This window comes from Pipistrellus hanaki (genome assembly GCF_964339955.1).
Source record: "Pipistrellus hanaki genome assembly, chromosome: 3".
Classification (NCBI taxonomy): Eukaryota; Metazoa; Chordata; class Mammalia; order Chiroptera; family Vespertilionidae; genus Pipistrellus; species Pipistrellus hanaki.
In genome coordinates this window covers 179,265,020-179,290,806 of record NC_140505.1, presented here as the reverse complement: position 1 = coordinate 179,290,806, position 25,787 = coordinate 179,265,020, and the positions used below count along the sequence as shown (strand labels likewise).

Below are 25,787 nucleotides of genomic sequence, written 5' to 3'. Positions count from 1 at the left end.
CATTTCAAGAGATTGGGGTAGTGGATTCCTACCACATCCCCAGGAGGGGAAAGAACCAGAAGAGAGCTGGGGAACGGTTTTAATGACCACAGCAGACATAGTCTGTGTACCTGTCAAACAGGTGGGTAATCCATATTTTAAGAAGAGGAAACTGAGGCCTGGAGAGGTGTAGTCATTTGGCCAAGGTCCCGCGTCCTAGTCCCTGGGGATCCTGGCTCAACCCTCCCCGTTACTCATGCTGACACTTTATTCTACATGCCCACTGTCTACAGACTTGGTCTGAAAGCAGAACACAGGCTCAGGATGGGGACGGGGAGGCGCTGCAAGTGTGGAGGACAGAATAGGGATGAAGTCAGATGAAGTAAACATGGCCTTTGTGTTTGTCTTATGCAATAACCAGCGTGCTCCCGGGGAAGGCAGGAAGGGGCAGAGGGGTCATGTGGAGCCGCACTGGAGGAGAAGCGTGGACAGATAATACCAAGCACTGGACGTGGCAGAGGGGCAGGCCTGGAGGATGGATGGGCTGCCTGCCTTGTTTTAGGCCGTGACTCTGGCAGCAGGGAGGGGGCTCTCGCAGAGGACATGCTATTGCGGGAGTCCAGCGGGTAGACGGGTGTGAAGACAGCAGGAATGCAGGAGGGATGAACCCGAGAGCTGCCCAGGAGGTCCAGCCCGGCTCACGGGGTGAAAAAAAAAAAAAAAAATACAGAACCACCCTGCGAGCTGCAGGTCGCACCAGACATTCCTCCTGCCTCACCCTTCCTATCCCCAGTCTGGTGTGCTGCTGCACCATTTTAAACATTTCCCTGAGGCCTCTTTCTCTCTGGTCGGCTTCCTTCTTTTCCTATGCCCCTTTAAGAAGGGGCTGGGGGAGGCTGCGGCTGGCTTGGCTGCGGTCGGAGGCCTTCCCTCCCTGCCAGACTCCCAGCTTGGGGTGTGAGGTCCCTGTTCCCACCTCCGGGATCTGGTCCTTCCAGTTTCAGGATAAATTCCGAGGCCGGAGGGGCCTAGAGGCCGGCCAGTGGCCTCCCGCTCTGCAGGCCGCGCGCGGGCCCTGCTCCATGCGAGATCCCAGGCTCGCCCACCGCCGAGGGCGGCCTCGGCGGGCAGGGTGGGCGCCCAGCTCTGCACGGTCCCTTCCACGTCCCCAGCTCTCCTCCTCTCCCGGGCCTGGATGGTGACGGGAGGCCCCAGGTTCCGCCTCCGAGTCTGCCTTCCTCCGATCTTCCGGAGGGAGAGAAGGCCCGGGATCCAAGCGCTCCTTTTGGGGTTCTCGGGGTCGCGCTCCATCCCCCGGCGGCCGGCCAGCCATCCCCGGGCCCCCGGGGCGGGAGGGGGGGTGCGCACGCGGCGGGAGGGGGCCGTGACTCACCGCCCGAAACCCAACACCCGCCGCTCCCTTCCCCACCCCCAACCCCCGCCGCTCCCCAGCTCCGGCCGGCGGGGCGGCCGCCGCGACACCGAAGAGAATGAGGGGGCGCCCGGGCCCGCGGCGCCCCCGGCCGGATCGCGAGCGGGCCCCGGCGGCCCCCGGCGCGGGGCGCGATCGGCGGCGGCTCGGGCCCCGGGCTCGGCGAGCGGCGGCCGCCGCCGGGGCGCGGGCCCGGAGGCCGGAGCTGCAGGCGGCGGCGGCGGCGGCGGGCCCCCGGTAGCTGCGGCGAGCGAGTCCGGGGAGGGGGCGCCCCAGCTTGGATCCCTCCGTCCCCCGGCCCCCAGCCCGGCCCAGCGAGGACAAAGCCCCGGCCCCTGCCGCGGCCTGCGCCGCCCGCGCGGCACAAAGAAGGGCGAGTGGCCGCCCGCTCCCCTCCCCCTCCAGATCGCAGATCGGGGTGGCCGGGCCGGGGGCGGCGGGGAGGCAGGGAGGTGGGGAAGCCCCGGCCGCCCCGCCTCTCGCCTCCCCTTCCCCCCCTCACCCCCCGCCCCCCGGGACCCGCCGACGCGCCGCCCCGCCCCGCCCCTGCCCGTCTGCCCGTCCCCCCGGGGAGGGGAGGGCTCGGGGGGCGCGGCGCCCACATAACACTCCCCTCCTGCGCCCGGAGCCACCCCCTTTCTCTCCCCTCCCCTCCCCTCCCGCCAGCAAACCCCGCCGCCTCCGCTGCCGCCGCCGCCGCCTCGCCCGCCGCTCTCAGTGCGCGCGGCCGGGGGCGGTGCGCGGACCGGGGCGCCCGATGTGCGGTCCCCGCCGCCGCCCGTGACCCCGCCGCAGCCCCACTGGATCCCGCCGCCTCCCTCGTCCATGCCGCTTGGGCGGCGTTGATTGCACCCCGACTTCCCTCGGCGGGTACCCAGACACCCCGAGTGCTGCCGTGCCGGGTCCTGCCCGGTGTCCATCCATCCACTCGTCCCGGCGGCGGAGTTTGGACATGGAGGGGGCCGCTGCGCCCGCGGCCCGGGACGGCCCCGATTTGGGGTCCGGGGCGCCGGGTTCTCCCCCGGAGGCGGGGGCGGGGGCGACCGCGGCCCCCGCAGCCCCCGCGGCCCCCGCAGCCCCCGCGGCGGCCGCCCCGGAGCCCAGGAAGCCGCACGGGGTGAAGCGGCATCACCACAAGCACAACTTGAAGCACCGCTACGAGCTGCAGGAGACGCTGGGCAAAGGCACATACGGCAAAGTCAAGAGGGCTACCGAGCGGTTCTCGGGCCGAGTGGTGAGTGCAGGAACCCCCCTGGGGGTTGGGGGGGGGCACTGGGGATGGAGGGCGCCAGGGGCGGGGGCTTTGGGTGCTGAGCCTGTCTGGTCTGAGAGGGGGCTTTCCGGGAACCCCCCAGACAGCTCCACTCCCCCCCGCCCCAGCTCCCCGTGACTCAGGCGTGTTTCTCTCCTGAAACACTTGTTACATCCTGCCTGCGCATATTTCGGGGGGTTTGATCCCAACAGCAAAGTAGTGTTTACGATTTGCAAACACTTTTGCAAAGGTTGGGACCCGCCGGTCGGGGTCTCCCCTCTTCAGGGCGCGCGCTCAGACCATGCCCTGGAGAATGCCTTATGGCTCCATCTCCAATCCGGTTCCGAGCTCTCAGCTCGGAGCTGGTCCCCCTCCCACATCCCTGAGTCCTGCAGATGAATGCGATCCTCCCCTCCCACTCATCCCCCCTATCACCTTGATGCCACTGTCCCTGCAAGGGAGGAAGGCGCACTCCTGCCTCTTTTGCAGAGAGAAGGTTAGGGAGCCAAAAAGGAGAGGCTGCTGCAGGCATGAGGGCTGTGACAGCTCGGCCCGGCTTCTGGGAGGAGGACTGAGACGCCCAGGGCTTGAACAGCCACACAGATGCTGAGTCGCAGCAGCCAACGCAATTACACTTGGGGTCCCGGCTGGCTGCAGGGCTACTCAATTGCTTGAGGAGTCTAGCCCAGCCGCCCCTCTGGGTGACAGCTGGAACCCTGCCAGCGCCCCCGCGTCCTAGACACAAGCCTCCAAGAGGTCCTTGAGGGCCTTGGGGTCTCTAGACGGTGGTGTGTTGTCATTTTCCTCTCTGCAGACCAGGCCCAGGAATCCACTCAGCTTGTGGCTGGAGGATTGGGTTCAAAGGGACTGACGGTTGCAGAAAGATTGTGCGTGGTGTGCGGCAGAAAAGGGGCAGGGTTCTTTGATTTGAAGCATAGCTGATGCATTTTCATCGATGTAGCGCCAGACTAATTTTGAGACTCCTTGTGTGCACATTTCGGGGTGTTTCGTGGCCCAGGGTGGGTTATAAACTTAACAAATGAGGGTGGGGGATTGGGGGAGGGGGGAGAGGAAGGGAGGAAGCAAAATGAATCCGTGAATGAATTGGTAGGTTGATGTTGGCATTTTTCTCTTGCATCTGTGCAGAGATTGTTCTGTGAAAATAAAAAAAGAGGGGCACCAATCAGAAAGTTCAGTCTCTCCCCCCCACCCCCCTCCCTTTCTCAAAGATTTGGATTCCTGGATAACTCCCTCCTTCTAAGCGTCCCTGTTTGGGTTGATAGAACTTTATCCTATAGCTTGAAAAAAAAAAAAAGTCTGTTGAAGGTTAATTGGAAATATGAGACTTTGTCCATTATGTATTTGAAGCTGTCTCCACTTTTAAACATCCTCCAGCAAGCCAAAGTCGTGGAGAAGTCACTCCGGGCAGGTGCCATGTTTGAAGGCTGACACATGTAAATAGGACGTGTTTGTAACGGTGCCCTGGGAGGAACAAACACCTTTCCAGGTCTGCGGCAGGAGAGGCTGGGCAACGCGCACTTCATTCATGCTTTTCTTCGGAGATAGATATTCCCCAGGCTGGAGGTTGAATAAGCAAAAACCAAGCTTAGCTCCTTGCTCCTGCTGTCCTAGTAGCTGTTGAAGAATCGCGCTGGGGAGTTGGAAAGTGGGGTAATGAAAAGCAGACGCGGTTGGGGCTGCAGGTTGAGGATGTGTGTGAGGGGTTGAGTGGGAAGGGTGTGTCTGGGGGGGGCGGGAAGGTGGCACAGAAGCCTGAATGCTGGGGAGCTGCCGCACACGGAAAGGATGAATGAAACCTTGTGTTGTGGCAGGTACCTCTCTGAGTTCCACTGGCGTTTCCTGTCAGGCACTCGTCTGGCTGTCGGATCCACAGAGTAAGTCAGAGTGGAAGGGATATTGCATCAGGAGAGGGGAGTCTGCCCTTGTCTTTCCGTGGGTGAAACAGCATTCCGTCTGGATTTAACTGAATGCCCACTAGGGGGCGCCCTGAGAACGGCAGAGGCTCATTTCTCAGCGGCAGGACTTCAGTCCTGATGTTATTGTCCAGCCCGGGTTCAGTTTCCCATTGTGCTGTTTATTTTAGTTCAATCTCTTGTTTTACTCAAAAAGGAATGTAGAGATCTTGAATCTGGTAGCAGACCCAGACCCAGAAACTGGCAATCTCCAAACTGCTTTCAACTGGATAGATGCGCTTGCAAGGGTAGCAAAAGCATCTGGTGAAAACCGGGCATTAAATAGGTGGGAAAACTAGTGGGTGAGGTGGGATGAATGGGAGGCCTCCTTGGCCTTGAGTCCCCCGCCCCCCCCCCCCCCCCAGCACCCTGCTCACAGACGGTGTAAGAACTTCAGTGAGAAGCAGGAATTGTCAGGTGGAAAATTCCCAGTGCTTGGCTGAACAGAAAATAAAACAAACATAAAAAACAATTTGGTCAACGAGTTGTTCTTGTCATACAGCGCTTGGTGACTCAGAATCTGTCAAGAGGAGCAAGAAATTTTCATTTAAACTGGCATTTTTCTTCTGGCTCCCAGGATGCACTAAACAGCTACGTTTTACTTGTAAGGTGCCATGGAGGAGACTTGACAAGCACTGTCTCAATTCTGCCTTTTCAATCTTCAGGGAGAATTCTGCAGTGATTTGTTTTCATTTGTAGCCTTGCCTTAAAAAAAATTTTTTTTTTTTTTAGAAAGTATATTTTATTGATTTTTTACAGAGAGGAAGGGAGAGGGATAGAATTAGAGATGTGGATTGAGAGAGAAGTATCAGCTGCCTCTTGCACACCTCCTGCTGGGAATCGAACCCGGGACCCTACAGTCCTCAGGCCAAAGCTCTAGTCACTGAGCCACGCAGGTGAGGGCTGTAGCCTTGCCTTTTAGAGCACTTCTCCTGAGGTGGGGTGGTTTTAAGCGGCTTTGCCAATGCGAGTGGCTGGAGTCGGGTGTTGGGTGTCAGGCGGCAGGAGATGCTGTGCAATCAGTACTCCTGAGACAGAGAAGTGTTTAAAAACAAGAATGTTGTGGCTTTTAATTGCATGTCTGGAGGGCCTTCCGAATCAAACAGAACACCACACAGCATCATCTCCTGTGGAAGGCACTTCCAAAAAGTGTTGCAGAATCAGGAAACCGGATCAGCTAGTCCAGCCCTCCGCATGGTCCGGGCACCTTCCCCTTTTCGATCCCAAATGTGGTCTTGAGGCCACTGCCTGAGCCTGTCCACCAGACAGGGCCTCAAAGTGGCTTCTTCCGGAAGGTGACGAGCCCAGCAATGAGGTGCTCTTAGAGAAGGACTCAGAGCCCTGGCTTGCATCCACATCCTTGCTAGCCTTGTGACCTTGTGCGAGCTATATAGCCGTTTGAAACCTCAGTTTTCTCATTGGTAAAATGGGCAAATAATGGTATTAAGTTCATGCGCTTATTGTGAGAATCCAGTAAAATTATCTATAGAAAGCCTCAAATGGGGACAAAAGCCAGTGTCAGTTGCTTCTTTTAGCAAGTTCTCCCTCTTTCCCCTCATTTTTACTTAGACTTCCATTTAGATTTTAAGACCGCCAGAAAGGTATGATGCTCTGGAAAGCCTTATATCATTCAGAGAGAGAGAAAGAGAGAGAGAGAGAGAGAGAAGAAATAATCAACTTTTTAGGTTAATTAAGGAATGCTAGGGAAGTGTGCCCGTAGAAGCCAAGGCAGCCATATTTCAGTAGGCTCTGGAATTATTTCCAAAGCCTTGAATTTAGGCTTTGTTTATTGCCGAATTCTTGTTTTGCTACAATTTTGGCCACGCTGCCGAGTGAGTCCCCGTGTCGAAACACGGTATGCATTTCCTTTGAGCCAAACTCCCTAGACCTTCGGGCAGCACAAAATATTGACAAGAAATACCAAAACCAAACAAACAAACAAACAAAACAAAACATTTTGGAGAGAGGTGTCATATGATCACCTCACTGCCAAGAGCCAAATTCAACTTTCCCTGGGCACCAGGTTATCTCTGGTCCCTGCTGTTGTCTAAGCTGTGGGAGGGGTCTGGCACGGGAGTGACAGGATGGTGGGCAGACTGTGCCCCCAGGTCCTAGAGCACTAGCTGGAGTGATGGGCCGTCCTCACTTGGCAGAGCGATTGATTTGACCCCCAAAACGGGTGTTGTAAGCATTGGCCCCATTACTCATAGCCTGGTGTCGGAATATTTGCAGATCGAGGGAGTCCGTTAGGAGGCTGGCCTGCTGAGCCAGGGCAGGGCGTGTGTGGCTGTCATAGGCACGTGTCATGTTGCAGCTAAGACCCGGCTCCCGTTTCAGGGATTGAGGGGCCTCGGCAAACTCGTGGCCCAGACTTCTCATCCCGGAGATGGGAAGAATAAGGCACAGAGCGCTAGGTGACTTTTCTGCGGTTGCACAGCTCCTGAGGGACCGGGCTGGGTCTAAGAAACCTGATTCTTGATTTGGTATTTTTTCCATCACTCATTTAATAAATCTTTCCCAGAGCAAGACACGATCCTCACTCTTAAGGAGCTTATAATCTGGTAGCAAAGATGAAATGTACTTACAAATATTGAACTAATTCAGCTCAGTGCAGCAGATTTATTGCCGTCGGCCATATGCTTCTCGCCATGGTAAATGCTGGGACAAAGAACTTAGTGTCTGGCGGGAGAGATAGGATTGAGCAGGGGCTAGGCCCTGAGTTCCTCTTCTCTGCAGGACCTGATGATTTCAGGTGATTTTCAAGTCGGAATGTAGTTCATTGGAGCTTAGTTCATGACATTGAGTTTGATCTTGGAGAGGAACACCCCTTCCCAGCTGTATTACCACCAGCTGATACCTTGGAGAGCCGGGCGTGTGTCTACTTCACAGACATTTTCTCCGATCCTCTCGTCAGCGCTAAGAGGTGTGTACTCTAGTTAGACCCATTGAATAGATAGGGGAAGCGAGGCTTCAGGAAGGTTTAGGAACTTGCCCAGGGTTATACAGTTAGACAGTGTCAAATGCATCTATCTGATTTGAAACCTGTTGCTTTTAGAGAAATGGAGAACCTCCCTTATGTTGTCCAGCTGGTCACTTCTGGATTTGGGCGTGGTTGCTCCGCTCATGGTGCCAGAAGACCAGCCATGGGGTGATTATTTTCCTGGTGTGTGTGTGTGTGTGTGTGTGTGGGGGGGGGGGGGTTCTTGCTGATGTTTAGCAGGGGATTTAGAGAAGAGGCCATGAAATACTGTACAATCAGAGACTACAAATGCTGTTGAAGATGACCTTTGATTTGAGTTTCAGATAACTGAAATATGGGGGGTTTCAGCTAGGGGGCAGGTTCTAGGGTGAGCTGGGACCCAGGGGGAGGCAAGATGGGTAACATGGGATGGGGGTAATAATAATAATAATAATAATAATAATAATATAATAACAACAGGTAATACTTCTTGAGTGATTATAACAGACCAGGCACATGTAAACTGATTCAATCCTCCTAATAATTCCGCAATGATCTCATTTTCCAGGTGAAGAAACTGAGTCACCGAGAGGTTCACTAGCCTGCCAAGGTCACAGGTCGTGTGAATGCAGAGACCTTGGCCATCTCCCCTCCTCTTGGGGGCTGGGCTGGGTTCTGATCAGGGCAGGGGGGCCCTGAATCCATCTAGTTGGAGGGCTGGCTCGGAGCAGGGAGGCCAGCCTGGAGGTTTTCGCAAGAGTTAAGGTATGAGGAGATAAGAATCGGGCTGCGCTGGGAGAGAAAGATATGACTGCTGGCGAACTATCTGCTCTTGAGCCACAAGTATGTTTTAATGAGTCAGGTCAAAAAGCTCTCTACCTGGACACACACTGAGTTTTTTGTTGCTTTAGATTCTGGAAGCCCTAGGGGGCCTCGGGAGGGAGGTCAGCCCGTTCACTTCTTTGCTTGGAGGCAGAAAGGCACACACACCGCGCGCCAGGTCTTCGTGACGTCATTTCCTCCTGGGAAGCGTCGGGAGATAAGGGTTGAGTCAGGTATCTTGTCTGTTTTGTCGGTAAGCCCCGTCTAACCGTCTTGAACTCGCTGCCAATGCCTCACATCATGCCAAGCACGTAGTAAGTCCTCAACAGAGGCTTATAGAATGGACTGAGAGGCATACATTGAGCCAGGGAATATTTTAGGAGGCGTGGAGGTTGGAGGTCATCATTTCTGACCTCACGCAGCATTTTGATGTGCTGGGAAGAAAAGACGATGGCTGGAAATGAATGGCCGATACGTAGCATAGTTTGCAAAGCCAGGCAGACCCTCCCCTGCACAAATTCCCTTTCTGTTACATGTGTTCATGCACTTGTTAGAGAGAGAGAGAGAGAGAGCGAGAGAGAGAGAGAGAGAGAGAGAGAGAGAGAGAGAGAGAGAGAGAGAGAGAAAGAGACAGAGACAGAGAGAGATCGGTCTACCCAGGGCTTGTCAGCTTTCTGGCCACGGCTTCCTGTCCTCAGTGGCTCCGGAGTCAGACAGCATAAGTCTCATTTGTCTTTCCCACATGAAAGTCCTGGAGCATCTGTAAGTTATGATTTGTGAAGTATCTGCTTTAAGGCAGAATGCATTTATCATCACGCCGGCCCAGACGACGCTGTGCAGTGCAGGAATGAGAAGATCCCAGGCCCCAGAACAGGAGGGGCCCGGCCAGATGACCCACCCGTGAGCGGTGTCTGGCGGTATTGATAACATTCTCTGGAAGCGGCCCAGAAGCAGCCAGATGTTGACTTCACGGCGAAGCTCTTCAGTAAACGTTCCGCTGCATGTTCACCCCGGGCTGGGCAGCTCCACTCCTAGGTCTGCCCTGGAGAAGTGCAAACACATGTCCACACAGAAACTTGCACATAAATGTTCCCAGCAGCATTCTTCAGAAGGGCCCCCAATATGCATAGAAGCAACCCAAGTATCCACTGGCTGATGGATGGACCCGATAGGGGATGTTCATTTTAGTTATGAATATTGTTTATGATCAGTTCCATTCTTTTACTTACGGAATACCTCTGGAATAGTATTCAGGAATAAAATGAAGTACTGATACGTAGATGAACTTGAAAACATTATGCTAAGTGAAAGATCATGTATAATGTATGGTTCAGTTTCTTTGAACTGGGCAAATCCATGGACACAGAAAATGGATTAGTGGTTGCCTAGTGCTGGGAGTGGCTGCTAATGGGCACGGGATTTATTTGGGGGAATTCAAGTGTTGGAAAGTTGGTCGTGATGAGGACTGCACCACTCTGAATATACTATAAAAGCTACGACTTAAACATTTAAAAAAAAATATTTTTTATTGATTTTTTTACAGAGAGGAAGGGAGAAGGATAGAGAGTTAGAAACATCCATCAGCTGCCTCCTGCACACCTTCTACTGGGGATGTGCCTGCAAGCAAGGTACATGCTCTTGCCCGGAATCGAACCTGGAACCTTTCAGTCTGCAGGCTGACGCTCTATCCACTGAGCCACACCGGTTAGGGCGACATTTTTCAATTGGTGAATTGATGGTATGTGAATTAGATTCCAATACATCTGTTACAAAGAACAACTGTAGTTCGGGGAGGTGGATGGGGAGTGGGATTGGGGGTAGAGGCCCCTATCTCTCAGGCCTGCAAGACTCCAACCTGCGGGTCCAGGGAGCGAGTATGTGCGTTTTGTGCTGAGTGGAAAGCGTTGTCCTATGCACCATGGTCAAGGGAGAATGCCCTGGGTCCACATCCCATCCCAGCCCTTGACAGTCCTGTGACCTTGGGCTCGTCCCCCAGCCTCCTTAAAACCTGTTTTCAGCTGTTCCTAATAGGTCTGATTTTATGGAGGGTTGAGAGGGTTCAGGTGCTTTGGCTAACTAAGCTTTTAGCCCTGTGCTAAGTACGTAGTAGATGGGCAATAAGATCATCATATATAATGTATGACAAAGTCAAAAGATTCCCCGTGATGAAGACACGACATACTTTGGGGGTTGACACACCTCTTCCTGTCACTCTAGCAATAAACTTGATGCATTTTAATGAGCACTTACTAAAGGGCCCAGGACGGTGGGGGTATTTCGGGGAATATGAGGAGCCTTGCCGACAGGATACCGAGAAGTTAGTTGTTGGGATGTGAAGTGAACACATCTGGAATCATCTGGGAGCAACGCAAGGTAGTATATCAGCGAGGGGCGGAGGAAGAAGTCACGGCTGTGGAATCGGGCAGACTCTAGTTCCGATTCCTCCCCGCTACTGGGCAGCTAGATGATCTGGGCAAGCTGCCCATTCCGTCCGAGCTTCTGCATGCTCATCTAGAAAAATGCGACTACCGAGTGGGAAATGGGGTTTGGAGCCTGGTGCTCAGTAGGCCCCTGAGAACTAGAGCCAGCATTGCTATTGTGATGAGAAGTACTAGCGCTGAGCACCTGGTGACCCCCTCATCTTAGATCACGGCTCCCCTTCTGAAAACCCTCTCATGATTACGAGGGGACTACACTCTGATTTTTCCGTGTCCTTTGAGGTTCCTTCCTGGATAGCTGAACTCTCACGTCCTTAATTCCTCTGTCTTGGACCCGAATCCATTCCCTTCAGAGCACATAAACCGTGTGGTTTTGGTGATTTGTGTGTATCCAAATTTTGATTCTTGTTGCCCATTAGAAGGTAAACTGCATCCTGGTCTGTAGCCTGGTGCCAGGCGTATGTAATAGGTGCTCCGTAAAGATGAATGAAGGAAGGAGTGAATGAACAAATGAACAAGTGCATGCAGAGTACACCAGCAATCCGGAGACAGGGGAGTTCTGTGAACATGGCAGGCAGTGGGGAAGGCCCGATGAGACCTGAGTCACCCCTCTCCTCATCATCACTGTGAGGACATCCGGGGACAGCCCAGCATTGCCAGGCGCCTCTGACTGCCCTGTGGGCCCAGAGAGACAGGGCGAACCTGCTCCTTGCCCTTGCCCTTGCCCGCTGCTCCCCAAAGCACTGCATTCTTGGGTTGCTTTCCTGCTTCCTGAGACTCCTCCCAGCCTCCCCTCCCAGACACCCTGGCCATCCCCTCTACAGAGTTAGGCAGGCTTTAGATGCAAAGTGCATTTGCAAGGCTTTCAAAACATTGTATCCCGGTTGTAAATCAAGCACTTAAAGAACTGTAAACTGGCTGGAGTGCAGAGGTAATGCATGTCTGCGAGAAGCACCGTGGTGATTTGCCCCTTTTTAAACCGGAGAGAAGAATTCCACTTGTTTACTTTCATTAGAGATACTCAGAGGCAGCCTGAGGTTTCCAGCCAGAAGGTGCTAAGAGGCCTCTGCGGTAGGTTCCCCTCCTTCCCTGGAACCAGAGGATGGTGTTCAAGTGGTTTGGGGTGTGCAGCTTGAATCTCTTTTCACAGTAAAAAAATGGGGCTGTTTCTCTGAGGATTTTCCGATGGCCCTTCCCTCCCCATCTCTTCTAGCTGACTCAAAAGCCACCAAGGCACCCATCAGATCTAGGCAGGTTAGAAGGTTATTTCTCCTGTGATTCACCCCACGGGCCTTGAGGACTCTCAGATCCCGGTCTTGTACAGCTGTGGTGGAAGGGATTCTAAAAGGGATTCTAAAAGTCTCTCTCAAACCTCCTGTGCAACCTTGAGATTACTGGCGGGAGGTGGGGGGGAGGGGGGGGGCGGGTAGGGGGGTAATAAGGGACAAGATATGACCTCTGTCCCAAAGGAGCTCAGTCACCTCTTGGTTGTAGAAGGTGTACCTACCGGTCATTTCCAGATCCCCATCTTGGTGGTCCACACTTACCTTTCTTTGCTGGTTAAGGAAACTGATTCCCTGATGTGTGTGTGTGTGTGTGTGTGTGTGTGTGTGTGTATGTGTGTATGTTTTAATCTCTTAGAATTCATTCCTTTGCTTCAAGCACATCCCTTATTCAGCCTTGATTTTCACAGAACCAATTAAAAAAGATGCCAACAAACTTTGAGAAGCTCTTAGCAGTCCATAACGTAATGATGCTGAGTGGTTCTGGGTAGATTGGAAAGTGAACTCTTCTCTAAGCCGCTGGAGCAGTGGGAGGGAAGGAGCTGACAGTCCGGCCATCTGCTGAGGGCAGAGCCCAGCACGGGGTGCGGATGCGAAGGCTGGGCAGGGCAGGGCAGTGATGCGCTCGCTCCGCTCCAGGGAGAAGTCCCCTTTGCATCTGCCTCAAGGTTAATTGATAACGTTTCTCTGCCAGAATCCAATGGAATGCTCCGGGAGGGACCCGGCGTGTGGGCGTGCAAGCAGCTGGTAGCAGGAATCCTGGGCAGGGGAGGAATTGAGTGGAAATCTCCACTGATTTGTATCCACCTTCTTGAATGTGTAGAAAGGTCAAGAGTGTGTGTGCACCTGCGTGCGTGCCTGTGCGTGTGTGCGCGTGCGTGTGTTCCTTCCCCTAACAGCCCTAATAGCAGGAAAGATTTAGTGAGAGATGAGTGTGTGCCAGGCACTGTTCTAAGTACTTCACATGCCTTCTATCCTCTGAGCCTGTATTATTAGTGCATTCATTTTGCAGACGAGGAAGGAGAGGCTTAAAGAGGTCACGGGACTTAGGGCTGGGCTGTCTAACCTCGGGTTCATGGTTGTAACCTCTGGACCCCATGGCCTCTCATGGGTATGGATCCCTCTGAGCCTCTGAAGCTCCTTGCTTTGGTTCGTTGAACCCAGGCTTAAAGCTTAGAGAAAACTGTCTCCAGGCTGTGAGGTAGCAATTTGAGGAACTTGGTTCCATAATCTTGATTTTTCTGTGTCTTACTCATTCTTCTCCTCCTCTAGTGTCCGTTCAATGCCCGGCACATGAGAAGAATGCAGGAAACATTTGTTGAATGGCTGTGGAGTGCTCTGTGTCTGGGGATGCTGTCAGGAGGCTTGGGAGCTGGTCCCAGCATTGCCACAACGTCAGCTGCGTGACCTTGGGCAAGATGTGTCCCTTCTGTGACTTCAGCCAGCGTATCTGGGAGATGAGAGCTCTGGGCCTGATTTTTTGTTTGTTTTGGGATTCATTATTCAGTCAACAAGTATTTGCTGAATGCCTGCTATGTGTCCAACACGGTCCTGCTCTGGGCGACGGAGAGAGCGACAATGACGAGGAGACAGATTCCTGCTCTCTCGCTCAGAGCTTGCATTCCAGCCGCTTTCAGATTCTGCATTTGGTGAAGCCTCCTGTCTCATCCCCAATGGCTTCAAAGCACCAGGCGCTGAATCCTTTCTTTTTCTTTTTTTAAAATATATTTTATTGATTTTTTTTTACAGAGAGAAAGGGAGAGGGAGAGAGAGTTAGAAACATCGATGAGAGAGAAACATCGATCAGCTGCCTCCTGCATACCCCCTACAGGAGATGTGCCGGCAACCAAGGTACATGCCCTTGACCAGAATCGAACTTGGGGCCCTTCAGTCTGCAGGCCGATGCTCTATCCACTGAGCCAAACCGGTTTCAGCTGAATCCTTTCTTGTTTGCTTTTCTTCGCTGGGAGGCGTATCCTACAGGACAGGATAATGCCCATCAGTTCTACTGATTGATACATCCCAAGTGTCTAGCACAGTGCCTGGCAAGTATATATTGGTGATACGTGGCAGGCATGTCTGAATGAATGATTTCAGTGCCTCTCTTGCTAACAAAATCTCAGCTATAAAAATTCTGCGCTTAAAGTGCAAGAACATTAGGGCTCCAAAGTGCCATTTTCCAGGAAAAACACTTAAAATTTTTTTATTTTTTATTTTAAAGGCAAGATGCAGTTGAGATTGGGAAGGATTGTTATCCTAGCTGAGGAATTAGCAAGTGGGGCAGAATTCTTCGATTATTTTCATCTGGTGATGCCTTTTGCAAACCAGATTAAAAACACACACACACACACACACACACACACACACACACAAAAGCTCTTCCGTTTTCCCCTACCCCTTCTGCTTCAAGCCAGAAAAAGCACTTGCTTCTTAAAATACAGCCCATGAAGGGAAAAATTATAACAAATATTTTGCATTTCTCTGGTGGCGGCACAGTCTGAATTCCTTTCAGCCCCACAACGAGTTCTAATTTTATGAAATGTTTGGATTAGCCCCCAATTTTCCGGTGGAATTTGGGAGGCTTGTATTTGTACTTAAGCTGGAAGTGAAGAAATCTCATAAAATCCGTGCAGTGTCTCAGGCCCAGTGGGACGTTCTAGCCAAGGACAAAATGACCATCAACGGAATGACGGGGCAGAGAGAGAGAGAGAAAGAGAGGAAGAGAGAGAGAGGGAGAGAGAGGGAGAGCTCTAGCAGCTGTGGCAGAGCAGGCCTTTCGGACGGCAGTGTGCTCTTGAACCACACAGTCTCTGGGGCTTGGCTAAGCTGCATACCACTTCCAACTGATCACGGGCTATAAAAACTCCAGCCCAAGCACAGTACCTTGTACCTGACCTTGTTTCTTCAGATCCCGGAGCCTGAGAACATTAGGGCATCTGGTAATTGGGTGAGAGGCATTTGATAATACATGGCGCTCTGTTCCCGCACCCCCTCCCGCCAGCATGCTGCCCCTGGCACGTGTTGCCTTGTGTTCTAATTTCCAGTTTATTGAACTGTTTCTGCCTCTGGCCCCGCACTGTCTTAGGTGGACACACACGGCTGTTAAAATGAAAATTAAGTGCAATTGAATAAAATGAAGACGTCAGTGCCTTGGTCATCCTAGCCACGTTCTTAAGTGCGTAATAACTCTTTGTGGCCAGTGGTTACCATGGGACAGTGCAGAGAAGGTCCTTTCTGTCATCGTAGAGAGTGAGGAAGGACAGAACTGCTCCGGATGCTGAGTTTAATCATCTCTGTGACACACTCCACCCCTTGTTGTGCTTGATTAGCTCCATGTGTAGCCCTTGTCACCATCTGCAAATTATCTCCAAGCAACCTCACTTGTCTTCTTCTCTGTACCTCAGTGTCCAGGACCGTGCCTGGTAGGTAGTGAGCGCCCAGGAAAGACATTGAGAATGAATGAATGAAGCTGTCTGATCCAGCATTGCTTGGCATGTGCCTGGCACACAGTGGGCCTTCAGAACATTGAACGAATTCTTCTAGAGTTGTAACCATTGAATGGACTCATCTGATAGGCCTTGAGCACATATATGTGTCAGGCATTGTACGAGGCGCTGGAGATACCATGATGAGCAAACAGACATGATTCTCTAGTAAAGGAGCTTATCCAAATCAATTGTTCTTAAATTTGCGGCGATGTGCGAATCTTCTGGGTGTCCCTGTTAAGATATACCCTCCACAGCACCCACCCCAGAGAATCTGATCCAGCGAGTCTGGGCTGGGACTCAGGGTGATCTGAGCCTCTGAAATTCTTTCACCAGGCAACCCAAGTGAGTGTGAGGAGTTGGTGCATAGTTTGTACTTAAAGGAACACAGCAGCGGGAAGCTAGTTGCTGTATTCATCTGGGGATACACCACTCCGTTTTCTTTAACCCACCCCTTCTCTTGTGATAACCAGAAGACTCTGAAGCTTGAGGTCTCTTTGCTATTATCCTTCCATGGAGTAATAATAATAATAATGACAATAACAAAAATAACAAACAGTGGCATGCAGTAATGGTGCCAGTCGAGAATCTGAGCCTGTTAAATCATTGACCTAAATTCTTCCTCAAGGTAGTCTTATTATCGTACCATTATTATCCCAATTTTACCGTGGGTAAACTGAGGCCCAGAAATTTAAGTCACTTGCCCATGAAGTGCTGCTCACGGTTACTGGGCTTTAAGCAGCTGCCTTCCAAATGCCAAATGGGCCTTTATTTCCTCTTCTTCCTGTTGCTCAGAATCCACGTGCAAGTATATTTCTGAAATGCCTGTTTAGGGCATTAATGCATTTGGTCAGTATGAGCTCTGTGGATCTACAAATGCTCATCACTGACCTCAAGAAGCATAATTCATTCATTCAGTGAACATTCCTTTGGTCCTACTATGCACCAGGCCCGTGCGGTTCTTAGCTCTGGCCTAACGGGGGGACAGAGACATAGGCAGGGGCTTCCTGAGAAAGTGTCACACCCAAGCTAGGTCTGTCATCTAGACAGGAAAAGCAAAGCAAACCTTAAAAATGAGGAGTTCCTTCATTTTGCTGCTTGGGACTCAGTTTTTACAGTGTTGCCGTAGAATAGGCCTGTTTTACCCGGCAGGGGCTCATTGTGTGTGTTATTTTGTGTATGTGGAGGGGGGTCCAAGGCAAGGAAGGATGTGTCTGCCTTCCACCCTTTTTTTAACTACTCAGAAGACAGGAAACCCCGTAGAGTGGGGCGTGCCCAGCACTCCTGACCCACTTGGAAGAACCTGGACAGAGGAGAGTGGAAGGGAGAGGAGCGAACGTCTATGGAACACAGTGTGTCTTCTGCAAGACACTGAATGAGGCAGGACACATGCGTCCTCTTGTTTCATCCGAAACTCTGTGACATGTAGTGACTGTTATGCCCACTTTGCAGTTAAAGAAGTTGGTGCTCAGAACGAGTAACCCATCTGCTCCAGTAATCCCAGTCGGTCAAAACTCAGGTCCCCCTGAGGCTCTTCCCGCTACCCCACTGGTGGGTTCTCAGTCCTAGCTGAGCTTTATAAAGCTCTCTGGGATGGGGGCATAAGCATCCGTAGTTTTTTTATTTTTTATTTTTATTTTTTAAATATATTTTATTGAATTTTTTTTCATAGAGGAAGAAAGAGGGATAGAGAGTTAGAAACATCGATGGGAGAGAATAATGGATCAGCTGCCTCTTGCACACCCCCTTCTGAGGATGTGCCCACAACCAAGATATATGCCCTTGACCAGAATCGAACCTGGGACCTTTAAGTCAGCAGGCCGATGCCCTATCCACTGAACCAAACCGGTTTCGGCAGTATCCGTAGTTTTAAACTGTCCCCTAGGTTGCTGTAATGCACTGTCGGAGTTGAGAGCCGCTGGCTGACGCATGCTGACTGTGGAGGTCCCAGCATCTGTACTCCTGAAGGTGTCCCCATCCATGTCTGGTCACGCTGGGGCCTGGTTCATAGGAAGGCGAATCCCCTCCCCCACCTCTTGCCCCCCAGGATGTGTTCTCCGTGGGGACTGGTGTGTCGGAAGCCATCCCACGGGGCCTGGGCCGGGGCCTTCAGCTCTTGCATCAGAGCCATACATCGGCGGTCGGGTTGTTTTCCTTTTAGGCTCCTATTGTCATGACCTTTGTGTGTCTGTTTATTTCAGGGAAATAATTCCATCTGATTCCCTAGGGGCCACAGAAGTACATTCGGAGGGACTTCTTTTCGTGGGGTGACCTGAAGTAACTTCTTAAAAGAGGCAACAGCTGTCCCCTTCCTCCCAACCCCTGCCCCACGTTGCCCTCTGACATGGCCCTGTCTCAGGCTCATATTTTGAGGCTCTCACTTGGAGTGTTCTTATGTACATACTTGCACACATCTCTGCATAAGGTTTCTTTGTTAGTACCCTGTTTCCCCGAAAATAAGACAGTGTCTTATATTAATTTTTTCTCCCAAAGTTGCGCTAGGTCTTATTTTCAGGGGATGTCTTGTCTTTCCATGCGCTAGGTCTTATTTTTGGAGGATGTCTTATTTTCGGGGAAACGCGGGTGGTAGTGATTCAAAAAGCAGTTTTGGAGAATCTGCTGTATGTTGGCCACACCACTGGGCATTTTCTATATGTTATCTCATTGCATTTTGCCTTTTCTTGGCAGTAATGAGTAAGCTCAAGTCTGAAATCGGGGATTATCCTTAGAAGGGAGGAAGTTACAGTCTTGCCACAATTTGCTGGCCTTGTTGGAGAATGAGATGCTCTGTGGACTGTAGAGGCCGCCATATTGGAGCCGTTGGTTTGGCTGGGATGGCGGTGGGAGGTTGGTTGATTGAACCCAAGTGTCTGGGAAAGGCAGAGAGAGGAGCTCAGGAACCAATACTGTTCAACCTGCATGAACCTCGGTCAAGGAAAAGGAGAACACTGGTTAATATGACTCCTGGTTAAGTGGAGAGATCACGGTATAATACAAAGCTCTAAATACATTTTTCCAGGGAACTGAAGCTCACTAATTTAAGAGCTATTTTTTTTAAAGATTGTATCCATTTATTGTGAAAATCTTTCTAAGAACATGCACACTTTCTTGCTCCTTAAAACAAAGTACCTGGAAGGGAGGCTACCCTTGTCTTGATGTCTTTGGGGAACTTCTAAATAGTCCTCAGTACTGTGTTTTGGAATTCTCATGTCTGCTATTTATAGTTTTTCTATCTTCTCCCTCATCAACTTTCATTCCTTTTTGTGACCTTTTTTTAAGCAGTGAAATTTCTTTTTCCCTACAGTGAAAAGAATGCATGGTTTATGCTGAAAACTCATAGGACAAGATTAAAGGTGAAGTTAGTTGTGCTGTCTTGATTCTGTCAGTCAGGTTGTCTCTAGCAACTTTCTAGTTCCTATTTCCCCACGTTCCCACAGATGGGCCGTGACGAAGCTTGTCAGGACTGTTAGTAGGAAAACTACGGGTGATCAACTGTGGGGACCCAGTACATGAATTTGATGACGTTTCTTGGCTTTTATTAAGGTTTTGTTGCTCTTATGAGTATAGCTGAACTTTCCCTGGCAGTGAGTTTAGTGAAGTTTTTTCTTCTCATGTAATAGGCTGAGCCACTGTGGGGTAGTCAGGCTGGCCAGGGTCACCCAGTTAGTAGTGGCCAAGCTGGAACCCTTGACTGGAGTTACAATGCATTTCCCATTCATCATCTCTTCTTTTTTAATTGCATTTGTTGGGGTTACATACTGTCTAATAAAAGAGTAATATGCAAATTAACCATACCTCCGCTACACCACAAGCCACACCCAGCAGCCAATCAGGAGCGACTATGCAAATCAACTCAGTCGAGATGGCTACAAACAGGAGGCTTGGGTTTCCCCCGGCAATGGAGGAAGCCATGCTTTCCACACACCCTGGCCGGCCCAGGCCTCCACTCTAGGCTACAAAGTTTTAATTACAGAAGATAAGTAAATCCCAACAAAAATGGCTGTGGCCACAGAGTGAACAGGAGGCTTGGGTTTCCCCCGTGATGGAGGAAGCCAAACTTTCCGCACATCGTGGCCTACCTTGGCCTCTGCTCAAGGCTACAAAGTTTCAAGATAAATAAATCCCAGACATCAGGGCCTCCGCTTGGGTCACTGGAGGGAGTGGGTGGCTTGCAAACCACCACAGGTCCCTTGCCTAGGCCACCTCATGCCCCAAGGGAACCCGCTCCCTGATCCGGGAAAACCAGCCAGTACCAGGCCTCTATCCTATCTAATCCTATCTAATAAAAGAATAATATGCATTGACCATCACTCCAACACACAAGATGGCTTCCCACATGTGGTCAAAGATGGCTGCTCCCATGTGGACACAAGATGGCCACCACAAGATGGCCAGCAGGGGAGGGCAGTTAGGGGCAAACAGGCTGGCAGGAAGCAGTCAGGCATCAATCAGGCTGGCAGGGGAGTGGTTAGGGGTGATCAGGCTGGCAGGCAAAATTGGTTAAGGGCAATCAGGAAGGCAGGCAGGCAAGCAGTTGGGAGCCAGCAGTCCTGGATTGTGAGAGGGATGTCCCAGATTGGAGAGGGTGCAGACTGGGCTGAGGGAAACACACCTCCATGCACGAATTTCATGCACTGAGCCTCTAGTTGTTTAATAAAATTACGTAAGTTTCAAATGTACAATTCTATAGTCTGTCATCTGATATTGTATTGTGTATTCACCATCCAAAGTCTAATATTCTTTCCTCACCATTTAACCTTCATTTGCTCTCTTCTACCTCCCTCCATTCCTCTTACCATACTGTTGTCTGAATCTATGAGATTTTTTTTGGGAAAAAAAACATTCACCTTTCTCATCTAGCCCTCATGCCTCCTTCCTCTCGAACAGCTGTCAGTCTGTAGCTATGAATCTGTTTCTATTTTGTTTGTTTATTTTGTTCATTAGATTCCACATATAAGTGAAATCATACGGTATTTGTTTTTCTCTGACTGGCTTATTTCACTTCGCATAAGACCTCTAGGTCCATACTTGCTGTTGCAAAAAGTAAGATTTTCTTTTTTTTTTTAACAGCTGAGTGCTATCCCATTGTGTAAATAAACCACTGCTTTTTTAATCCACTCGTCTACTGATGGGCACTTCCAAATCTTTTGCCACCTCTTAAGTGTGTGTTCTCAATTGTGGGTCTTTGGAATAAAGGAACTGTTGCTGTATTTGGATAACTAAATTCAGGAAAAACCTACCTTTACCTCCATCCTCTACATTGCTCAAGTGACAGATGTTTTAACTCCTTTTCTGAGGCAGTAGAGAGCAAATGTCACCGCCTCTTCAGCAATGTCAGACCCTCTCTCTGTTCGAACATCAGTCTTAGATTAACAAGGAAATGGATTCAGAAACACACTTGAAAGCCACATGCATTGCTCTCCATACATAGCTTACATTTTAGGACCTGCTTAAAAGATGCAGGCGGCATCAGTCTTGGGGAGGTTTGTCTTATTTACTTGTTTGTCTTTTCTGCAGATGGGATGCTTGCATCAGAGCCGGGCTGGCTTCAGATGTCTGCTCCAGGATATTTTAGCTGAACTGTATGAGTCCATTAAACAAATGTAAGAGTTTTTTTGGGAAAGAAGGGCTGTGTCTCAAACCAAATGTTTTACATGGAGAACATCTGGGGAATATTGGTATCTGTGTGTACAGTACATCAGAAAGCAGCTTGGCGGGCTTCAGCTGGGATCTTTCTGGCCTGTGGTTGCTGGGTTTGACAGTTTTGTTGTAAGAGAACGGTTCTTATGAAGTGTTGCCATAAAGACAATGCTGGATCCAGGAAGGGGTTGTCCTTGTTTCGCCGCACTCCCCAAGCTGTTCTGATTAGCTTCCCTGGCCAGGTCGCCCACAGCATTTGAACTGTCCGAGATCTGAGTTCGTTTTCCCCAAGGCTTAAGCTCCAGAAAAAGGAAGCATCGCCACGCCAGGACTCAGAGTATTTCTCCTGGACCCCACATTTCCGTCGATTTGACGAAATGTGGGAACAGCTGTGGTTCAGCGGAAGCGGCATTGGCGACAGAATCCAAGGACCTGGGTTGAAACTTGGGTGTTGACTTGATGACCTGTGGGGCCTTGGGGAGTTCTTTTCCTCTGTTACTGCTTCCCTCTCCTGCCTGTCTCATGGGATGGGGGAGTAAAATTAAGTGGGCGGCCATGTGTACATAGAGTCGGTCATTTACACCGTGGTAGTGCACCCAGGGATTTGCGGTCTTACCCTAAGGTGACCAGACATCCCGCTTTTGGCAGGACACTCCCGATTTTTAACAATTTGTCCCGCGTCCCACTTTTTCGGGACTTTTTTGAAACGCCAGGGGACGCGGGACAAACTGTTAAAAATCCGGACTGTCCCGCCAAAAGCGGGACGTCTGGTCACCTTATCTTACCCACAAGTACAGGAGCAGCGTGGACCAGAGCGGAATCAGGGAAATCATCTGGGTAGGTTGTCTGACTTCAGCAACTTGTAGACACTGGGCCAGGTTGGTACTAGTGGGTGGATGAGTGAGAAAGGAATCATCCTTATGAAAATGAAGACTTTTGCTATTTATCATGTTTGTTTCAACTCAACTCAATAAACTTTTATTGGATGTCTGCTCTGGTGCCAGACTCTTTCCTAGATATTGGGGACTCAGGGGTGAACAAAGCAGTTAAGGCTGCTGTTTTGCATGCTCTGCTTGCTATGCCTGGTATTGGCCATGGATGGCCCTCCCTTTTGTTAGTTTACATGTTGACTGGGTTTTAGGTAGAATGGATAATGACTGGTATATTAGTCGGCTTGGGCTGTCCCAGCAGAATAACACAGATTGAGTGACTTAAACAACAGAAAGTTATTTTTTTACAGTTCTGGAGACTGGAGGTCCACTCTCAAGGTGCCAGAAGGATTGGCTTCTTGTGAGGCCTCTCTTCATGGCTTGTAGACAGCCGCCTTCTTGTTGTTTCCTCCCATGTCCTTTCCTTGGTATGCATATGCTTTGGTAACTTTTCCTGCTCTTTTAGGGACACTAACCCTATTGGAGCAGGACCCCACTCTATGACCTCATTTAACCTTAATTACCTCCTTAAAGGTCCTATCTCCAAATACAGTCATGCCAGGGATTCGGGATTCAATAAATGGATGTGTGTGTGTGTGTGTGTGTGTGTGTGTGTGTGTGTGTATTTGTGTGTGGACATACACACAGTTCAGTCAATAATAACTGGTAAATATTTTATTGGTGTGGACATTATTTGGGAGAAAATATGGCTAGACTTCCTATACCTTTCTGCAAGATGGTTCGTAGTGATCCTTACTGAACCTCCAGTCAACATATCCTACAGGACCAAATTGGGAAAGAAAGACAAGAACTTAGGAAGCCCCATGGGACTCGGTAAGAGAAAATACTAGCAGATGATCTCTTCCAAGATTGTTGGGATGAATGCCCAGCCGCTTGCAGACCATTGAAAATTCAATTCAGGGGAAAGAGCATCTCCTTAGTCAAACCCGAGGAGCATGGATCCACCCATTGGCGTGACTTATCTTGACTGACAGATTCTTTAAAACTGCATCCAATGGGGTAGGGCTGGTCCCCTGAGTCAAGCCAGGGAGTTCCTACTAGAAGGCTGAATGGTTACTGGACAGGGAGGAGCCCCTGTCCAGTGGATTGTACGCCACGTCAAGCATGAGTCTGGGTCATATTTTATAGCACCTGGGTGAGTGCCTCATTCAGAGGAGATTTCCCAAAATTGTTTGCTTGGAGAATTGACTCATTATTGCATCATTTTTAGGAAACACGCCTCGCAGACCCTGCTGTCTGATTCTGCCAACTGTCTTGGCTGGCCTTGCAGAGAGCAGCAAGGAACACCAGTGGGTGTGCTTTTGAAGATGGAAGTGGTTTAAATTTTAGCTTAAAAAAAAGAAAAAAGACTTAGGGTGGGGAGAAGGCCATGTAGCTTTGGTGGGGCCTTCATCTCCAGAGCCGCTGATGGAGCTCATTGTCATCACACACCGGCTGTGTGCCAGGACAGGGCGCCGTGCTTTGTCAATGGTTCAGAGGCTAAGAAATAGTCTTTGGGTTTTTGTTTGTGTAGCAGGACCCAGCTCTCCTACTTATTTATTAGTTGTGGGCCCCAGGGCACCTTACTTAACCTCCCCCAGACTCAGTTTACACTTATCAAGCGGGGAGGTAAGAGATCAACCGAAGGACTTGTATGCATGCATATAAGCATAACCAATGGATACAAGACTCTGGGGGGCGGGGGGGGGGGGGAGTGGTGAGGGCAGGTATGGGAGTGGGGTGGGAAGGCAATGGGGAGATATGGACACATGTAATACCTTAATCAATAAAAAATTGAAAAAGAAAGAAAGCAGAAACAATACTGCTTCTGTAAGAATTTAATGAATGAGAGCATGAGGCATTCAACAGGATGGAGCTCAGTGCTTGACCTGTACGAAGGGCTTGACAGGTAGTTATTATGATGGACTTTAGCTGTTGTTGTCAATTATCTCCCAGCCCGGCTCCATTTTAAAGACCAGCAAGTTCAGGCTAAGGGATTTCAGGACAAGGACGGATTGGATTCAACACTTGAGCAATTAGTAAGTAAAAGACTCAGTGACAGATTCGGGTGGGATAAGATGTTCTGCTATGGTTTTATGGCTTTATAAGGGTCTTTCCCAGCATCTTTAGTGACATATAACATATAACATATGTGAGCTTAAGGTGTACAAGGTGATGATTTGATATGCATATATGTGGCAAAATGATGGTCACAGTAAGGTTAGTTAATGCCTCTATCCCCTCACATAGCGTATCATTTTTCTAATTTTGTATGTTTTTGATAATATTTAAGATCTGCTTGCTTAAAACTTTCCAGGATATAATACAGTATTGTTAACTATACTCACCATGCTGTATATTAAATCCCCAGAACTTATTCATTAAAAAAAATATATATATATATTTTGTTGATTTTTTTTTTTTTACAGAGAGGAAGGGAGAGAGATAGAGCGTTAGAAACATCGATGTGAGAGAAACATCGATCAGCTGCCTCCTGCACAGATGTGCCCACAACCAAGGTACATGCCCTTGACCGGAATGGAACCTGGGACCTGTAGGCTGATGCTCTATCCACTGAGCCACACCGGTTTTGGCAGAACTTATTCACCTTATAGCTGAATGTTAGTACCCTTTGACCAACATCCCCCCAGTATGATGTTCCGCTCCCCACCCCCACAAGCTCCTGGCAACCACTCATCTTTCTCTTAGGTCTATGAGTTTGGATCTTTTATATTCCACATCAGACAGTATCTGTCCTTTTCTGTCTGACTTAGCATGATGTTAAGGGTCCTTTTTAAATACTTGAGGTCTGTTTCAGCAACCGCTTTTTTGGCATTTATTATACACCAGGCACCTGCTGGGCACTGGACTTGTGCGGTCTCTGTGCCACTGAAACCTACCAGCAAGGGTGAGCGAGGTTATGAAAAGCAACCCATGCAAACTTTATGGGATTCATTACAGGGGATGGGTGTGGAGGAGATGGTCAGCTGAAGAAGTTACAGAGGACAGGGATCCTGGCAGAGGTCCTGAAACACCTTCCTGGAACTGAGCATGCTCCTGGGGGGGTCGGGCTGTCATTGCCTGGAGGGGGAGGGGGGCTGTGCTTTTGTAGCCGGAGGTGCTGCCTTGACCAGCACACCCCGGGCAGGTTTGCAGAGATAATTAGCGGGCTGATAAGCATCCAGATGGGTTTGGCCGCGGGGCTGTGCAGCAGGAACCAGCCTGCTGACTCTCTAGGTGGATGGACAACAAGAGCTTCCCTTGGAAAGCAAAGAGCTTCTTGTGAGGGGGATGATGAATGAGGGCCCCAGGGGGACGGGCTGCAGCCGGGCTATTGTTCCATACTTGTCTGATTTGTCTCTGCTCACTCTAATGGCCATAAATCAGTTTTCCGACCAAGAGGGAGTCTGTCGGGATAAAAATAACTTCTAAAAGAATCTTCTCTTTCCCTTGACTGTAAACTTACCCAGGGTTAAAGTACAAAATAAAATTTAAAGCCATACCCCCCCCCCCTTTTTTTTTTTTCATGTCCTATGTATTTTATCATCATAAGAAATTAGAAACTTCTTTGTTCTGCTCACCTGGATGAGCTACA

General features: G+C 50.2%; 1 protein-coding gene across 1 annotated transcript in view; it reads left to right on the top strand.

Annotated features, from left to right (window-relative positions):
- The first annotated feature begins 1,902 nt into the window (after window positions 1–1,902).
- NUAK1 (NUAK family kinase 1) overlaps window positions 1,903–25,787 on the top strand; it is a 70,896-nt gene continuing 47,011 nt past the window's right edge. The window contains exon 1 of the mRNA XM_084880119.1: window positions 1,903–2,645. Within this exon, the coding sequence (XP_084736245.1) occupies window positions 2,364–2,645 (282 nt within the window). The 5' untranslated portion in view covers window positions 1,903–2,363. The remainder of the gene's footprint in view (window positions 2,646–25,787) is intronic.